A 20,778-nucleotide genomic window follows, 5' to 3' on the forward strand; every position below is an offset into this window, starting at 1 on the left:
AAAAAAAATTTTAACATAAAATAAAAAAAAAAAAAAAAAAAAAAAAAAAAAAAAAAAATCAGTAAAACATCAAAACTCTGTTCCGTGTTGATTTATGCCGGGCGTCTCTTCAAACTATTGACGTAGGTTTTTTTTTTTTTAAGAGGTTTGACAGAGGGAACTGTAACTGCTATGGTCTTATCGTCCCGAAATCGAAGAGAGAAGGAAGACAGGATAGGAGAAAGCCAGCCGTTCCGAGAACGAACATTATCCCATCAGGATAAAATCCGCCTCGGGCGGGAATCGAACCCGTGGCCTAGCGCTTACAAGGCAGACGCACTACCAACTAAGCTAACTAGGCTGGCTGACCCTTCGTTGAAAGTACTGTGACTGGAACCCTGAAATCAAGGTCGGGTAGCTAGGAAACTACAACCTGACCTAATACAGCCTGTATATGTAGATCCTGGACGAAACCTGTGGTTGGGTGGAAGAGCTCCTTTTGGAGAATCCTGTCACAATCAAGAGTAAAAATCACAAACCTCATTCAAAGTCCTGACTTTGCCCCAAAAATATCGCTCATACCCCTAAATGGAATTTAGCTAAAAATCCCATTTTGCCAACAGATATGCCACCCCTCCACAGTGCTGTCCTTCATCAGTTACCACACTCTTACTACTTACCATCCAGATCTCCCCAGCACCTCTGACTCTGACTTCCTTGACTTACATTACCTTCTGGTTTGGATTTTAATTCCACCGAATTCAATCTTCGATAATAGTGCGACCTGACAACTTCACCGTTGGTTTTTTTTTTTATTCGCTTGATTGTTCGCGAAGTTGAGTGTTGTTTTTACCTGGTTTTGAATAGTTAGTTGTTTGTGTTTGTTTCCAAAGGTTACATTTGTTCGACATTTTTCTTTCATCATGTTCAGCTTTCAGGTGAGTTGTTGCGTTTCTTTTTCCATAAATTCTTCATTAGGTTGTGTCTTTCGTTTTTTCATAACTTCTTTGTTAATGGAATTCACCGTGTTTTATAGGTATACCTACATACTTGTTTCGTTTACCGACTTTTAATTGAGACGAAGCTGAACTTTTTGAGACCTAGGTAAATGTTGACGGAAAAAGGATAAATAGATTGAATAGTAATAAATTTAACAACAAACAAAGTGAGTTGGTGAGTTCCAAGTTTCAACTCGACATTTTCTGCATCGGGCTTGTTTGAAAATGTATTTGTACAATTTTCGAACGGTTTATCTGATTTCGACAAAATTTGATTTTTCCACTTTGTTTTTGAATTACAAAAATGATTAATCAAACTAACTATTTAATCACATTTAATGATTTAATCAAATTTTGATTTCGGTACGAAAATTTCCAACACATTTAGGCTTTTGAGGCCCCACAAATTGGGTATTTTCTTGGACGCTTTTAGGTTATCAGCTTATCAGGAAGCCGCATAAGCTCCCTTTTCTGAGTTTACAGTTCACTGAACTGAACTCTTTAGTATCTTAAAGTTCATGGAAGAGGCTGAATGCAAAATACTATGCTTCCAGGTTCAAAGTATTGAAATCGTGTTGTTCGTGGCTAGACATAATAGATTTTACCTAGCAATAGGTAATTAATAATAAAATTGATATTATTATTTTACCTTGTTTCTTGTGTTATTAGTCATATTCTTTCTTAGTATGTATATCTACGAGTAATGGCCTGGCTTACATTCAAAGCAGAGCGCAGCGCCTATATTATGGTCACTTTTGAATAAATCGCGTTTTGGAACTAAAAACTGACCATCGGATGATTCATCCGATTACGTTACTTTCCTTCCTATTTCCCTATAATATGATAAGGAAAATAAAACACAGGTACTTTTTCATTCCACCAAAATCCTTTGATATGACCTACTTTCGGTTCCAGTCGATCAACTTCAGACTCTATTGTGGACGCACCTTTGTAACGATGTCATCTAGACAAGATCACCTTTTTTCTGTGTCTTGAACTCTTCTTAGTTCAGTTGAAATGCGTGTGGTAAGCTGGTCGCAGCCAAGTTAATCGATTTAAGATCAACGATCAGCCAATCCGCATATATTGCCAATTGTCCATATTATTATAGGCAATCATGCTATGTATAATAACTAATTTACCAGTTATGAAGTACCTTACTTATACTGTGTGATTGTAGAAAAAACAGCTATAAAGAAAGAGGAACTGTAACTGCTAAGGTCATATGGTTCCAAAAAAGAATAAAGAGAAGGAACACAGGATAGGAAGAAAGCCAGCCGTTCCGAGAACGAACCTTATCTGTTTAGGATAAAATCCCACCTCTATGGTCTACGAAAGAAGAGAGTTCTCAGTTTTCACTTTAGTTTTGTCTGTTCGATTACAAAAGAATTCTCAAACTGTTCGTCTGATTTTGATGACATTTGGTAAAATTGTTCATGAAATCGTCACCTACCTTTTTTTTTTATTTATCGTCTTTCTTTATTTACTCGTACCTTGATAAATTTATAAATTTACCTAAAAAAAAAAAAATCCTCACAAGGCTGAATAAGTGAATACACCCCCATACCATAATGTAGTTATAATCATTACTATTATGTAGGTACCTAATACTTAAGTAAATCTGAATGAATATCATTACCATTACTTTTAAGATCTATAGAGAATTTGCAAGATCCAGATAGTTGGAAGTTATAGATTTTTCAAGTGGACAAACTAGTTTTGGAATAATGTGCAGTTATGTTTCACAGCCAAGTTAATCGATTTAAGATCAACGGTCAGCCAATCCGCATATATTGCCAATTGCCCCTATTATTATGGGCAATCAAGCTATGTATAATAACTACTTTACCAGTTATGAAGTACCTACCTTACCTATACTGTGTGATTGTGGAAAAAACAGCTATAAAGAAAGAGGAACTGTAACTGCTAAGGTCATATGGTTCCAAAAGAAAAGAGAGAAGGAACACAGGATAGGAAGAAAGCCATCCGTTCCGAGAACGAACCTTATCTGTTTAGGATAAAGTCCCACCTCTATGGTCTACGAAAGAAGAGAGTTCTCAGTTTTCATTTTCACTTTAGTTTTGTCTGTTTGATTACAAAAGAATTCTCAAACTGTTCGTCTGATTTTGATGACATTTGGTACAATGGAGGAGTTGCAAATGGGTAAAAATTATGAATAAAGGGTCGATTCCTATGTAAAAAGTTGGGAAAAATCCAAATCTGAGGTCAAGCACATAGCATCGGAGGAAATGACTTCATCAGGAGAACAAATGGGATTCGAAGAAAATAAAAGAGAACACAAAGCATGTACCCAAGACATTTGTGAAAAATCTGGTGTGAACATCACACGACTTTCCTCATCCTATTGAATGATGCTTATTTTGGGTATTCTTGTTCTTATAGCCAAACTTTTACAATATCTCTAACTGTTTAGTCGGTATAGCTGAAAACCGCCAAAAAACGGTCAAAAACCGCCAAAAAGCGGTCAAAATACCGCCAAACGCAGCACCTATCTCGACCAAAAGTTTCGTGTCGCATCCTTGTCACATTTGACATCTACATACCAAATTTCAAGTCTCTAGCTCTTACCGTTCTCGAGATATTTTGTCACGGACACACACACGGACCAATGGCTGAAACTTTGGATTTAGGCTCTAGGGACCCCAAAACGTGGTTTGGCACTAAAAACTGACCATCGAAATTTTGACCCGATTACATTACTTTCCTTCCTATAGGATAAGGAAAGTAATAAAAAAATAAGACGAGAAACATTTGTACGGTGAAAATTCTCGTATACTCGTATACTAATGAGTACGAACATTTTAGAAGCGAATTAGAAAAATAACATTTAATAAGTGAGAATGAGAAAGAATATGGAGGAGGAGGAGGAGGAGGAAAAGGGAAAGAACGGAGGAAATGGAGAAAAACAAAAGCGAGGACAGAGTTGAAGGAGTAAGAAGAAGTAAGAAAAGGAGGAGGAGAAACAGGAATAAGGAAGAGAGAAAGCAAATAAAAAGGAGGAGGAATAATAAAGAGGAGAAAATTAAGAAAAAGAAAGGTAGAAGAAGAATATGAGGAAGAAAAGAGAATGAGAAAGAATTTAAGGAGGAGACAGAAAGGAGAGGGAGAAATTAGGACGCGAAGAGCGGAAGATGGGGAAGTTGAAAATTTTGAAGAAATAATAATAATAAAATGTCATTTTCCAAGGTGGCATTTTTTGCAAGGCACCCATAGGTATTAAGATGTGTCATTTTCAAAGGTGTGGGTTGGAGAGAAAAATCAGGGCATATAGGGTGTTCCAAGTTTTCATGTCTGTACGTGACATGTGAGCATACAGGGTCAACAGGGTGATAAATTGATCATAAATAGAAACTTTTAAAATTTCAAGAAATGTTTAAAATTTCAAACACAAGATTTTAAGGTTAACTTTTTAAAGAATTTCATTTTTTTACATGATTATGGATGTCATTTGTTTTTGTTTTTTTTTTTTTTTTTTTTTTTTTGGTTTTAAAGGGCGGGGGGGTTTTAAAAATAAGTATTTCTCTCCAACTCTTTTCTTGACCAGTTGTCGAAAGTCTCGGCCCTGTATAAAACCTATTAGGTTCATTTTTCACTAAAAGTTCCAACACAAGTGGGTTGAGGCATTAGGGGACTTTTAAAGTTCTATGCTTTTATAATGGCAAACACCAAAGAGGGGGAGGTTAGAGGGAGACTTAATTATAATCTACTTTTTGAGATAGTAGCATTTTTTTTTTTACTACTTCTATATTAGAATTTAATGTATAGTGGTATTACCTAAGTTTTCCCTCAAGGATGGCTGTTCTATTAAGTTCTCACTTTTTTTTTCTCTACGTTTTACCTGTTACCTGTCTTAATGAAAACTGAATTAATTAAAGGCATGTCAAAGAAAAAGTTAAATACCTATTCGCACAGCTACCTAAACATACTTTAGACTAGGATACATGGAATTTGGGAAAGTCAAGCATATTGTTTATTTTAATTTTTTATTTTTGTTAATATATACATAATATTGATTACATAGGTACATAGATAATGATGATATTGGAAATTTACATGAGCATACTATCTGAGAATGAAACTGAAATTATATTTAATGAACTTCGGCTTTTACGGATGGGTATACCATTTAACAATTTATTTGATGAGAGAGTTGTGTTCTGAAAAATCAATAAATGGAAACTTACCTATAAATTAAATTAGTCTAAGCTTGGACCTTCCTAATGTAGGTTAGAAGGTGTCAAGTTAAAATATTATGAAGATCTTCGGGGTAATTTACTTGAGACCTATGTATTTAAGAACCTTCATCAGTTATAGATACTCGTACTTTAGAAGACTTTAGTACAGTAGCGTAGCGTGGTCTAAATTCAAGTGTAGGGCGTTGTAAGGCTCATGCACAGGTCTACCAAGTCCCATCACAGTACATGGCATTAATATTTATGGGCATTAGAGTGAACTTTTGAGTTGTATGGCCGCCATACACGCCATACATACACGCTACGCCACTGCTTTAGTATGTAACTAGTATTATTAGATCTAATATTCCCATCATGTCTGGCTATTCGTCTGATATCAATATCAACTAGAATCTAGACGTCTGATATCAATATCAACTAGAATCTAGATTACCTGCTGGTCCTAGTGGACGTGGAAGTATAATGTGTAGCAGAATGTTTACTAGCAGTTGGACCACACTGTTCATCTTCATGTTTCAATTCTCCACAAGTTTTTGTCTTACTTCATTTGTGGACAACACGTTACTCCAAAAGGTGAATCCCTGGGAAGAGAAGAAAATTACGCAAAAAAGACACCGAGTGCCAACGTTCATACATATCACGTTGAATACTCGCACACCAGTCCTCGAGCACGTTAGCCTAGAAAATGCTAATCGAATTCCTGAGCTTTGCTTTACTCGTCAAAAGGTTCTGGAATTAACCAGATTTGTCATAAAAACTCTTGGGATGCACGAATTTTCTGTGAAATCATTTACCCTTGTTTAAGTTTCTTAGGGTACTAATACTAAGGTTATTTTGTTATTATCTATGAAAAATAAATGCAAATAATTTTATTATCGGAATAATTATTTATAAAAGAATCCCTATTATTACCCTATATTTGACTAGACCACAAGTATGTCGCTATGAATGGCATCATCCCATATTAGTATGCTTCATTCAGAGTCTGTCTTGACAGTCATACAGTCGAACCTGGATAAACGAGAACCCAAGGGACTAGGTCATTTTTCTCGTTTAAAGAGGTTTCTCGTTTAAAGAGGTTTCATATAACTTTTTCTCGTTTATAGAGGTTATTAGTAGAGTCGAATAGTGAAGTAGACACGTTCATGAAATGTACCGACAGATTTAAACAAGTTAGAACAATTTCTCGTTTAGAGAGGTCCGGAAATTCAAAATTCTCTTTTATAGAGGCTCGCGAAGCGCTACAGTTTGAAAAAATAGACAAAGATCGAAAAAGTTGACATTTTCTCGTTTACAGAGGTTCGGAGAACGGTTTGAATGTTTTATTTCAAATAATATTAATAATAATAATAATCATATTTTTTGTACATGAAACTTATGTTAAGTATTGTACAACGTCAAATCCTAGACTACATAGTAACACAAATTAGATGGTTAAAATTGACCTAGATTCGGTAAAATTAGTTCACATATTTTTTGTATGTATTAGGTATTGTATGCAAATCTGATAAAACACATCTTGTAGGTAGGTATGTAGGTACCTACTCTTTTATTTTACTTGCAAATTCTTCCTTGAATTCCACCCATATTTTGAAATTTCAAAATTTCAAACATTTTGTATAATACATACCTAGCTATTGCATTTCCACGCTGAAATTGAATTTCTTTGGAAAATTTCATCAGTAAATGTTTTCTTCAAATTAAATTGATCCCAAGGGCAAACTAAATCCTTTTAATGTCATGAAAATGCATCTCATAATAATGATTTATTTCATTATTTCTAGGAATAAAAGATAACATGATTTTTATTATTGCTATTAGGTATTATTATTATTTTTATTATTTTTAGTTATCTAGGGAGGTGTGCTCCCGATTCTCAATCTCCATCAGAAGTCATTCAATATTTTCACATTCTTTATAATAAAAGAGCTGGGAGGGAAAAAAGAAAGAAAAAAATCCCGTTTTCTATCTCCATGATGTTTTTTTTTTCCTATCACTTTCAGCTTTCAATCGAGAAATGCATTTATTTGCCCTGGGACACACAGCATTACATTTCCACAACATTGACTATCACCCATAATTACTCCCCTAGGGGCACAACAACCCATAGTTGTATTGTGAATTCTTTGTCATCATATTCATCATTATCCACGATCTTACTTACAGTAAGCCACAAGCTTACAGCTTATTGATATACCTGTTAAAATATACCTACCTTCTGATAGCTTGGAATTAATTAACAGCTAATTGGTTACCTTGTTAATTGTTATGCTTAAGTTCTCATTATTTTATCAATCATGTGGAAATACGACTTAATTGTTTTATAGGTAATTTATAACTGCCGGGGACACATTTAATGCAAACTCTATGTCAGTCCATTTTGGGTGCAAAAGTCCCCCATACCTTCAGGACTCAGCACACAGGAATTTCATAAGAAAAGTCCTCCATTTAAATAAATGTAACTTTTTGGAGTTTTCTTGTGTAGATGTGTCTGTCACAGTGATTACCAGTGTCAGAGATAAACAGTTGGAAGTATCTATCTCCATGATGTTTTTTTCCCATCACTTTCAGCTTTCAATTGAGAAATGCATTTATTTGCCCTGGGACACACAGCATTATAATTATTTCCACAACATTGACTATCACCCATAATTACTCCCCTAGGGGCATAACAACCCATAGTTGTATTGTGAATTCTTTGTCATCATAGGTATTCATTATTATCCACGATCTTACAGTAAGCCACAAGCTTACAGCTTACTGATACCTGTTGTTAAAATATACCTACTTTCTGATAGCTTGCAATTATAAATTAACAGCTAATTGGTTACCTTGTTAATTGTTATGCTTAAGTTCTCATTATTTTATCAATCATGTGGAAATACGACTTAATTGTTTTTCATCATTATCCACGATCTTACAGTAAGCCACAAGCTTACAGCTTACTTATATACCTGTTGTTAAAATATACCTACCTTCTGATAGCTTGCAATTAATTAACAGCTAATTGGTTACCTTGTTAATTGTTATGCTTAAGTTCTCATTATTTTATCAATCATGTAGAAATACGACTTAATTGTTTTATAATTTATAACTGCCGGGGACACATTTAATGCAAACTTTATGCCAGTCCATTTTGGGTGCAAAAGTCCCCAATACCTTCAGGACTCAGCACACAGGAATTTCATAAGAAAAGTCCTCCATTTTAAATAAATGTAACTTTTTGGAGTTTTCTTGTGTAGATGTGTCTGTTACAGTGATTACCAGTGTCAGAGATAAACAGTTGGAAGTAAAGTCCTTTTTGGCCCAACATGCAGTTTTGACAATACTGTTTTTGCATCAATATAATGACCCACAACATTGGAACGGTAGTCCCTTCTGTTAAAGCTTCCAATATAGGTTCTTCCAAATCTTCTGATAATTTGTTCAATTCTTTATCATAATTTGTTTTACTTTTGTCTACAATATTTTTATTCTTGTTGACAATCCTGGCAAGACGAGGGTCAATGTATTTGACTTTTTGGCCCAACATGCAGTTTTGATAATACTGTTTTTGCATCAATATAATGACCCACAACATTGGAACGGTAGTCCCGTCTGTTAAAGCTTCCAATATAGGTTCCAAATCTTCTGATAATTTGTACAATTCTTTATCATAATTTGTTTTACTTTTGTCTACAATATTTTTATTCTTGTTGACAATCCTGGCAAGACGAGGGTCAATGTATTTGTCAATCTTGTCTAACAATTATGTACTCTCTGACATCTATCTATCATTTACTGTCACACATTTGTCAACAACCTAATTGGCGTGATGACTTATGTGAGACTACATTGCTGTTGTGATTATGTTATCAAAGTGATATATTATTAGATCTAATATTCCCATCATGTCTGGCTATTCGTCTGATATCAATATCAACTAGAATCTAGACTAGATTACCTGCTGGTCATAGTGGACGTGGAAGTATAGGGTGTAGCAGAATGTTTGCTAGCAGTTGGACTACACTGTTCATCTTCATGTTTCAATTCTCTACAAGTTTTTGACTTACTTCATTTGTGGACAACACGTTACTCCAAAAGATGAATTCCTGGGAAGAGAAGAAAATTACGCAAAAAAGACACCGACTGCCAACGTTCATATCACTTTGAATACTCGTACATTAGTCCTCGACCAAGTTAGCCTAGAAAATGCTAATCGAACTAACCAGATTTGTCATAAAAACTCTTGGGATGCACGAATTTTCTGTGAAATCATTTACCCTCGTTTATAGTTTCTTAGGGTACTAATACTAAGGTTATTTTGTTATTATCTATGGTTAGTTTGGTGTCATTGATGTTTCAGAAGGTATTGCGACCAACTTGGGGTTATTTATGATGTCTCTATTGGCTATCGGAACCTCACTTCGTTTGTTCAAAAAGTCTTTAAGGCCGGTGTTTGCGCCACCCTATATAACAGCTGTTACAAATTAACATTTCTAAAAAAAAAAGATCTGATTTTCTCTCTCTGATTTTTCGTTGTTGTAAAATTGTAACATTTTTCTTTATCTGAAAATAAAAGTCATTTTCTTGGCTTTTATAACTTATTATCTATGGTTAGTTTGTTGTCATTGATGTTTCAGAAGGTATTGCGACAAACTTGGGGTTATTTATGATGTCTCTATTGGCTATCAGAACCTCACTTCGTTTGTTCAAAAAGTCTTTAAGGCCGGAGACATATTCTTCAACTTGTCGCAAGAATTAATATTCACTTTACTTGATATTGAGACAGATACTGACACATATTATTAGTCTGAGAACCTCGCTTCGTTTGTTCAAAAAGTCTTTAAGGCCAGAGACATATTCTTCAACTTGTCGCATATTCTTCATAGACATATTCTTCAACTTGAGACATATTCTTCAACTTGTCGCAAGAATTAATATTCACTTTACTTGATATTGAGACAGATACTGACACATATTATTAGTCTGGTTATCCAACACTGTTTTGTTATTCAATAAGATAGGTAATTCCAACACATTGATGCAATGCATAATGGAATCACTATGGAATATGAATATGAGACCAAATATTTCACCTGCTTAGCAGTCCTATGACAAAATATTAACTAATATGTAACACATAACACATTGTGTTACGTTCTAACCCAGTGTTTCCCAACCTGGGCGATATCGCCCCCTTGGGGGCGATGGAGATTTTCATGGGGGCGATGAAGCCTCACCTGCTTAACAGTCCTATGACAAAATATTAACTAATATGTAACACATAACACATTGTGTTACGTTCTAACCTATTATTACCCTATATTTGACTAGACCACAAGTATGTCGCTATGAATGGCATCATCCCATATTAGTATGCTTCATTCAGAGACTGTCTTGACAGTCATACTACGATTAGGGGGCACGGTTAGACCAGTGGTAACGTAGGTACTTGCTGAAACAGAAGGGCCTCGGTTCGATGCAAACTATTGACACCTATAGCAAGGTACTTTAGTGATTTTAGTTGAATAAAATTACAATATTTGCCATAGTGACGATGTTGTAACGGTCAATGCTTTATGTATGTATGGTGCGGCTCGTGACATTTTCTGGTAAAAAGATGCACTTTTTTCAAAGATGTTTGATAGAGGGAACTGTAAGTGCTAAGGTCTTATCGTCCCAAAAGCGAAGGAAGACAGGATAGGAGAAGGAAGACAAGAGAGGACTTATGAGCTAAAGACAACTTTTTGGAATCAGGTGACCCTAAAAGCCGAAAACGGATATTTCCACCCATTTCTCGATGTTCGAAAATTGGACCGATTTCAATACTTGCTCATTACAAAGTATATCTTCACTATACTTATTGTGATAGAATGTAAAAATAACTATAGCGTTATACCTGCCAGCCTAGTTAGCTTAGTTGGTAGTGCGTCTGCCTTGTAAGCGCTAGGCCGCGGGTTCGATTCCCGCCCGGGGCGGATTATATTAAATAGGTTTTGGATTATAACTTTTTTGTTTCCCACCAAAGTCTGAATAACACGAGCCACCCTGACCAAAACGCACGTTTATATATTAAATAGGTTTTGGATTATAACTTTTTTGTTTCCCACCAAAGTCTGAATAACACGAGCCACCCTGACCAAAACGCACGTTTTTTGTGATAGAATGTAAAAATAACTATAGCGTTATACCTAGAGAGAAACAACCAATAAAAGTTATTGACGGGCTGTCCAAAGTTTGGGTTGCCAGAACAACACAGCATTCTTCTCAGACAACAGTGTCACAGTTGAAATGATGTTCAAATGATTTCATATTAAATAGGTTTTGGATTATAACTTTTTTGTTTCCCACCAAAGTCTGAATAACACGAGCCACCCTGACCAAAACGCACGTTTAATCCGGTCCGACCTTGCTCCAATATCGTCACGAGAAACCTGATGCTCCAATCCTTACTATAGCATATACCATGGGTGACTATACGATGGGTGATCAGAGCAGACTAGTTGAGGCCATTGCGTCACCCATAAGTGCAGATAGGAGAGCAACACGAGACATCCGGATTGAAGGTCAGTAGTCAATCGATCGACTAATAACCGGATTTGATCGATAAAAAACTACAGTAAAAACTATAAAAACTTACACTCATTAGGGGTGACTATACGATGGGTGATCAGAGCAGACTAGTTGAGGCTATTGCGTCACCCATGAGTGCAGATAGGAGATTAAGTCGAGACATCCGGAGTGAAGGTCAGTAGTCAATCGATCGACTAATAACCGGATTTGATCGATAAAAAACTACAGTAAAAACTGTAAAAACTTACACTCATTAGGCGCAATTTAGATACTTTTCATTACAAAGTATATCTTAACTATACTTATTGTGATAGAATGTAAAAATAACTATAGCGTTATACCTAAAGAAAAACAACCAATAAAAGTTATTGACGGGCTGTCCAAAGTTTGCGTTGCCAAAACAACACAGCATTCTTCTCAGACAACAGTGTCACAGTTGAAATGATGTTCAAATGCTTTTATATTAAATTTTCAAGGAGAACCTAAAGACGAAGATTGGGCTTTGTAGTTTTTGAATTTCATTGATTACTATTGGAAGGATTTTCACAAGAACTCGTGTATTATCTTCGTGAATAATTAGGTGTCTCCAATTCTTGTTTCCCCAATATTTCACCATAAGATTCAAAGAGATATATTATTCACAAAAGTAACTTTGTGTGTGTGTGGGGGGGGGGTTTCCAACGTCAAGCCTGGATTGGAAGGAAATCTATTGTGTAAAAAAAATAAAGTGTGAGAGAGGATGCAGGATAAATATAATGAAATGTATTGACGCAATATTTTTTATTCTGATAATGTTTGGAATGGAGAAATGTAAGCTTAGGATATTTCTAAGGAGGCACTTTTTTATCAGCCTGGATATTTTCCACCTCTTTCCTTCGTCCTTAATTTTTCAAAATTTAGGGCACAAATTTTCTGATTTTTCGTATGCTTTTTGGGCTCTTGAGTTTGAAGATAAAAAAGGGTTTCGTATTATTATTTTTTTTTCTTTATTTTGCCGCCAATTCTATTTATTTTCACCATCCACATCCCTCTTAAATTTTTGTAGAGCATTGCATGATGAATAAAATAGAAGGGATAGAACTAGATATTAATCTTTGGTTTCTCTTTGCCCACAGAAAAGGTCGACCAAAATCTTGGCCCCTTGAGAATTTTTTAACCATGCATGAAATCAAATCTGATTATAGGTACACAAATCTAGTAAGGTAGTAAGTAAATCTAGTAGAGGCTCCCCACAAACCAAAAAAAACTCCAAAGAATGGAAGCAGCATAAGTAATATTGTACAGAATAAATTTCAATTAGGTCAAGGGAAGACCATGTCTAGAAATATGTATGATATCGTACTTGACCATTATCTCAAACTAAACAAAATTAAAATAGAAGGGACAGAACTAGATACTAATATTTGGTTTTTCTTTGGCCACAGAAAAGATCGACCAAAATCTTGCACCCTTTGGAATTTTTTAACCATCATGGATGAAATCAAATCTGATTATAGCTACACAAATCTAGTAAAGCAGTAAGTAAATCTAGTAGAGGCTCCCCACAAACCACAAAACTCCAAAGAATGGAAGCACCATAAGTAATATTGTACAGAATAAATTTCAATTTTTGTATATCTTGGAAAATCGTTATCAAAAAATCCTCCTACCCTCCACAGAGAAATTTCGCTTTTCTTTTAAAACTTTTAATCAGCCTTTCGCCTTTCTAAAAGTGGAAGAGGCTCTTTTTTTATATAAAATAAGATACAACGATGTATACCATCTACCTACCGGATACACATAAGTAGGTATTTTGTTTGTATTCAGATTTTCAGTCTAAATTTACGTTACATTATGCCTACATTTTTTTCTTCTTCTTTTTTATGATAGGAATTCTCTTCTCTTCCTCCACATTTTTTTCTCTCTCTCCCAATTTCTTTTACGGCTCTATTTGATCCTCTTTCCTTCTCTCCTTTTCCTTCATCCTCCTTTATTATATCGCTCTCTTTTTACTTTCCTTATCCTATAGGAAGGAAAGTTATCCCAATCCATTTCAAGTTGTCATGTTACCATTTTGGTTCGCTTTGAATTTGCATTGGGTAGGTACTTTTTTTTCTTTTTCAATGTTTTTTCTTCTTGTGTAGGCAACACCAAATTTAGATATTTGGTTTGGTTGATTTCGAAATGGAAATGGTTCAATGGTTGCACTTTGTGGAGAATAGAAAATGTTTCACAATGAAGCTTACATGGGAGTACAAGCATTATTCTATCTTTTATATGTGCATATTTATGTGTATGGAGGTAAATGTAGATTTGGTTTGATAAAAGCTTCAAATAAAGAGAAGATGAAGAAGAACAAGAACAAGTAGGAGAATAAGAACAAGTCAAGATTGAAAAATGAAGATTCGAAATAAGATGCCAAAAAGGAACCTCGAAAGTTCATTTTTAAGATGTTGTCAACCTGATTGTGCAATAAATGATGGATCTCAAAAAGCTCCTAAAATCAGACCCATAAGTTAACCACCCACAAGAGTTCTGTGTCACCCGGTATCATAGGTCAGACATTTAGGTTCACCGAGAACTTTCTGATCAACCTATAGTTTGCAAACCAGCCCAGTGGTACACTTTAGCTGGTTTAGCAAGTAGTTCACTAATTGAACAAGAACAAGAACAAGGAGGAGAATAAGAACGAGTCAAGATTGAAAAATGAAGATTCGAAATAAGATGCCAAAAAGGAACCTCGAAAGTCCATTTTTAAGATGTTGTCAACCTGATCGTGCAATAAATGATGGATCTCAAAAAGCTCCTAAAATCAGATCCATAAGTTAACCACCCACAAGAGTTCTGTGTCACCCGGTATCATAGGTCAGACATTTGGGTTCACCGAGAACTTTCTGATCAACCTATAGTTTGCAAACCAGCCCAGTGGTACACTTTAGCTGGTTTAGCAAGTAGTTCACTAATTAAAAGTCCCTTGTTTGCCCACATACCACCTATACCCTTAGAAGGACATCGCCAATCTGCATGGTGCTCCCTGATGTTAGGGTTGGGGGATGTTTTTCTGGATATTCTTGGCCAGTAGGTCAAATATGGCCAGCAAATGAGGAAAACCATACCACATTATGAATAAAATTTCTCGCTCTCAAGTCAGACTGAAGTTAATTTTGGCCAATCAGATATCAGAAACGGGACCAGGACTCGAACCCGCGATCTCCTGGCCTAGTCTGACTAGAATAGTTTAAACTATAATTTATTATTATAATTATGTAGATATTATTATTCTTCTCATGTACGTACAAAATAATTAATACAAAATAATTATCTACAATATTGCATATTTACAAAATTACAATAAATAATAATTATAAAAGAAAAAGAATAATAATAATAGAATGGATTATTTTGTAAAGTCCCTTGTTTGCCCACATACCACCTATACCCTTAGAAGGACATCGCCAATCTGCATGGTGCTCCCTGATGTTGGGGCATGTTTTTCTGGATATTCTTGGCCAGTAGGTCAAATATGGCTAGCAAATGAGGAAAACCATACCACATTATGAATAAAATTTCTCGCTCTCAAGTCAGACTGAAGTTAATTTTGGCCAATCAGATATCAGATGTTTGGAATTGATACTTCACTGCTTTTTGAATTGGAGAGTCAGTATTTTGTTCATAAATAGGGTACAAGCGTCAAAGTACAGGGAAAATTTTGGGAAAAAAATTCGCGAGAAACTGAGAATAATAATATTGGGATCTAAGTTGGTAAGGGAAGTTAAGCTACGTTGGATGTCGATTACTCGTACATCTAGTCAGGCAGACATAATGGTAGATATTGGTATGATATAATGATTGATGCTGTCATAGATATCAACGACAACATCCTCTCGGAATGAGAGAGGATCTCTGACAAGCGACATAACCTCTGCACCCTACTCCCTGGGTGCAGTGATGAGTGCACCCACACACCATTTCAAACTTGTCAATCTGATGACCTATTTTGATAGAGAGAGGGGAAGGAGAGAGAGAGAGAGAGAGAGAGAGATAAGGTGAGGAAAAGAGAGGGGAAAAGAATAGGTATAGTATAGAGTGTAAAGAGAAATAATGAAAGAGAGGGAGAGAGGAGGATAGAGAGAAAGAAAGAGAACTAATGGAGGAGTTGCAAATGGGTAAAAATAATAAATAAATGGTCGATTCCTATGTAAAAAGTTGGGAAAAATCCAAATCTGAGGTCAAAACTCCGAAAAAACAATTGTAAAAGGTCGAAAATTCAATTTTTATAATGAAAAAGTTCAAAGATTCGTGACGTCAGACTTAACGCAGTTGCTATTTTTGTCCGCTATTCAACCTCGACCATTTTCCGCTCAACCACAGCCTTTCGCCGCTCAGCCACAACAGTTCGCTTCTGAACCACAGCAGTTTGCCCCTCAACCTCAGCAGTTTGCTTCCCAACCACAACAGTTCGCCCCTCAACCACAGCCAGCTCAGAGTCCCAAGTTGGGCGTCAGTTATTCCTCAGCGGGTGCAGTATCCAAGACATCATTCACCGGGCTTGGAGCTAGCTATTCCTTCTAGGATGGTTCTTGAGGGAAACCTCTGAATGAGGAGAGAACAAAATGATTCTGGATGACATCTGATGATAGTTCAAATACCTAATGCCCAATTCATGAAGGAAGTCAGTCGGGGAAAAATGTGTTCTTGCCAAATTATACTCGAACTGTACTTTTGATGTAAGCCAGACATAACCATAACATGCTTAACACTACTATCTGTAGGTAGCTAAGTACATACATAGTTTCGAGGCCTTTAAAAGGTCCTGTAGTTCCCTCAATTTGAAAATATTTGAACCCAAACTGACTCTTTTCATGAATTGGACCCCTCTGGAAATTTTCCAGCAAGTTGAGTATGATTAGGTCTGTATATCGGTTCTCCAGTTGGCTAGAACAAAAAATGATCTCTGTGCAAATTTATACCGCATTTCACCACCAACTTTCAGGTGTAGTGGTTTCAAAATCAGAATGTTCTTGTTTGTTCTCCTCCTATTCAATGATCATTTTTCCAATCGATGTTGGAAAAATCTAGTCAAATTAAAAATATAAATAAATGAAAAAAAATCCCATCACTAGATAATTACGTTACTATTGAATATTGAAAATTTTTGGCTTAGTTGTTGTGACACATATGTTCATATAGGCTCCTTAGATGAAAAAAGTTCATAGGCTCCTTAGATGAAAGAGTGAAAAGGTTGGTGTATTAGACAGTATTAGGGTGTTTCAAAATCAGAATGTTGTTTGTTCTCCTCCTATTCAATGATCATTTTTCCAATCGATGTTGGAAAAATCTAGTCAAATTAAAAATATAAATAAATAAAAAAAAAATCCCATCACTAGATAAATACGTTACAATTGAGTATTGAAAACTTTTAACTTAGTTGTTGTGACACAAGTTTTAGGTTTTAGCAAGTTTTCCATCCTTTTTCTCTTTGCTTGTGCCATACGATAAAATACTTGAAATTCGTTAAGAGATAAGTATAAATTCTCAATCCTTTCACTCAGTATATGTAGTTATGTAGGTACCTATGTAATTAAACCTAACCAACAAAGCCTGAAAAAAATTCTCCTTTGAGAAACATCTCTTTAACATCGATCGATGTCAACTGAAACCGTCCACGCTGCCTCGAAAACATAGATTCACCTCGTCGTTCGACGGCTGTCAACTATGTTTAGACACAGCTAAAGTGAATCCTGTTATGCAATCTGACCCTAAATGAGTAAAATCCATGGCCAATTGAGCAGACTGCTACCTCAGTTTACAAATCCATGGAACCGAACCAAGATATTACCATAACCCATGACGATAAGCTAAACTTTGGTGGACTAAGTAAAATTAGCCAGAGGGTCTTATCGAAACCGAAAGAGAATTAATTTAGAAAATACCAAACTACCAACACAAAGACATAACAGAACAGTAAAACCTGATCTAGTAACATTCAATAAGGCATTCCAGCACCGTTTAATACTGCCTGGGCTGGAGCTAATACTGCCTGAACTATCTTTCTTCCTAACAGGAATTAAAAAAATCTTCCTCTTCTTTTTCTTTGTATTCTCCTTCTTAAGTACTTTTCTTAATAATGTTCTTCTTATTCTTAATTCTTCTTAATCTTTTTCTACTCCTCAAAAGTTATTCTTTCGCTTAGGAGGTCATAATTTTATGTAAAACAATGTGTATTAATAATAAATATAATAAAATGGAATTTTATTCGATTCAATTCTTTTCTTTTTCTTCATCTTCCCTTCGTCTTCTTTTTCTCCTCCTCCATCTTCGTCTGTTTATCTTCTTTTCTTCGTCGTTTTCATCACATTCTTCTTTTTAGAAACCTATAAACTTGTTCTACAGTAAAAACAAGACAAAACAAGACTATTTATTCAGATAGGTAGGTTGTACTTTATAGCAATATTAGCAATTGATGATAAGTGTTTAGACCAACTTGTAATAGAAACCCACGTATTGTTTATGTTCGTGAAGACGGGTGATTTGTAGTTGTAGACATACAATATTGTATTATGTAGGTAGGTAGATAAAGTCTTTATAAAGTTAATTGGGTCAGTAAAATGGAGTAGGTATCAAAAGAAAAGAAAAAACCTAGTAAAGAAATACTATGAATGACGAACAATATACCTTGGATTAGAAAAAATACAACCAAAGACGCCGAATCTCATGTCTAGATAGGATAAGAATGATAATGTTGAAAATCTAATCTGCCTCCAATACGTCCAAGGTAGATTTGCACCTAATTATGTAGAAATATTTAAACTGACGTTTATGAATGAGACAGTTATAAAGCACCCATAGTACTACAGAGCATTGCCTCAGAATATGCACCTAATTATGTAGAAATATTTAAACTGACGTTTATGAATGAGACAGTTATAAAGCACCCATAGTACTACAGAGCATTGCCTCAGGCAAAACTTGAATGTTTTTACTACAGAACTGCCCACAGAATCTTTAGGTCAAATCTGCGAGTAGATTTCATGGAGTGGTTTATGAGTGTATCCCAATCCATTTCAAGTTGTCATGTTACCATTTTGGTTCGCTTTGAATTTGCTTTGGGTAGGTACTTTTTTTTTTTTCTTTTTTAATGTTTTTTCTTCTTGTGTAGGCAACGCCAAATTTAGATATTTGGTTTGGTTGATTTCGAAATGGAAATGGTTGCACTTTGTAGAGAACTTTGAATTTGCATTGGGTGGGTAGGTAGGTACTGTTTTTTCTTTTTCAATGTTTTTTCTTCTTGTGTAGGCAACGCCAAATTTAGATATTTGGTTTGGTTGATTTCGAAATGGAAATGGTTGCACTTTGTAGAGAATAGAAAATGTTTCACAATGAAGTTTGCAATGGAGTACAAGGAATTCTAACTTTTATATGTACATGTGTGTATAGAGGTAAATGTAGATTTTGGTTTGATAAAGTTAGTCTTCAAATAAAGAAAAGATGATGATGAAGAAGAAGAAGGGAAAAAAACAAGAAGAAGAAGGAGGAGAATAAGATCAAGTCAAGATTGAAAAATGAAAATTGAAAACAAGATGCCAAAAACGAACCTCGAAAGTTCGATGTTGTGTACCTGATTCTGCAATACCTAAATGATATATCTCAAACAGCTCCTAAAATCAGACCCATAAGTTAACCACCCACAAGAGTTCTGTGTCACCCGGTATCATAGGTCAGACATTTAGGTTCACCGAGAACTTTCTGATCAACCTATAGTTTGCAAACCAGCCCAGTGGTACACTTTAGCTGGTTTAGCAAGTAGTTCACTAATTATAGTGCACCTACTACTATTGTAAGGTAATGAGCAAAGCTCTATTATTAATATTACACTTTTTTTGACAAGTGATTGTATTGGGGATCATTTCAAGTCCTTGCCCTCCTAACGAAAAGCATTACGGATACAATTAGAATAAACACACGTTAACCGGGTGACCCATTAACAGAAAATAATTTTAACCCAAGTAATTTATAATTATATGACATTTAGTTCCAATAGATCAGTTGCGCTTACTTGTGTGATGTTTCAAAGTCATAGAGCAGGAAAAATGAGGACCAACGGAATTTTTCTTTTTCTCCCTTACCCTTTCTGATTCCAAATTTCATGATAAATTATATGCTGATATCTATAACACATTATTTGAAAATGGATACCCTAAAAATTTGGTTCGCAATTTACTAAACATCTTCTTTTTCTTCACTATCTTGTTGTCCTTTTTCTTCTTCGTTGTCTTCTTCTTCCTCTTTTTCTTCTTTGTCTTCTTCTTCTTCTCCTCCTCCGTTCATTCTTGGATATACCAAAAACATAAAATATACTCTCCACACGTTTGTCATTACCATGTTCGCTACCAAGTTTGCTCCAAATGGTTTTGCGTAACACCGTGAGAATCTGCTGTATTAGATCAGACTGAATGGTGACTTTGCTACCTATGTTGTTATTGTGAGCATTATTTACATCTGAATAACAGCTTGGAAGGTTACTCGGTTATAGACCTGTAGTCGCTGAAAAGGCAAATTTCTTTGTTCTTTCTTGGATAAACCAAAAACACACTCTCCACACGGTTGCCATTGCCATTTTCGCTACCAAGTTTGTTCCAAACGGTTTTGCGTAACACCGTGAGAATCTGGTGTATTAGATCAGACTGAATGGTGACTTTGCTATGTTGTGTTGTGAGCATTATTTACATCTGAATAACAGCTTGGAAGGTTACTCGGTTATAGACTTGTAGTCGCTGAAAAGGCAAGAGAGGGCATCTGAAAAGGCAAGAGAGGGCATCTGAAAAAGCAAAACAGGGCATCTGAAGAGGCAAGAGAGGGCATCTGAAGAGGCAAGAGAGGCCATCTGAAAAGGCAAAAGAGTGCTATCTGAAAAGGCAAGAGAGGGCATCTGAAAAGACAAAAGAGTGTTATCTGAAAAGGCAAAAGAGTGTTATCTGAAGAGGCAAGAGAGGGCATCTGAAAAGGCAAGAGAGGGCATCTGAAAAGGCAAGAGAGGGCATCTGAAAAGGCAA

General features: G+C 35.4%; 1 protein-coding gene across 1 annotated transcript in view; it reads left to right on the forward strand.

Annotated features, from left to right (window-relative positions):
- Nucleotides 1-16,297, forward strand: part of LOC103516216 (neural cell adhesion molecule 2-like) — a gene marked incomplete at its 5' end in the record, with an annotated part of 61,401 nt that extends 45,104 nt beyond the window's left edge. The window contains one exon of the mRNA XM_026828679.1: nt 16,097-16,297. Coding sequence (XP_026684480.1) covers nt 16,097-16,297 — 201 coding nt within the window. The remainder of the gene's footprint in view (nt 1-16,096) is intronic.
- Nucleotides 16,298-20,778: the final 4,481 nt, after the last annotated feature.

Source organism: Diaphorina citri, unplaced genomic scaffold (assembly GCF_000475195.1).
Source record: "Diaphorina citri unplaced genomic scaffold, Diaci psyllid genome assembly version 1.1 scaffold1512, whole genome shotgun sequence".
Taxonomy (NCBI): Eukaryota; Metazoa; Arthropoda; class Insecta; order Hemiptera; family Psyllidae; genus Diaphorina; species Diaphorina citri.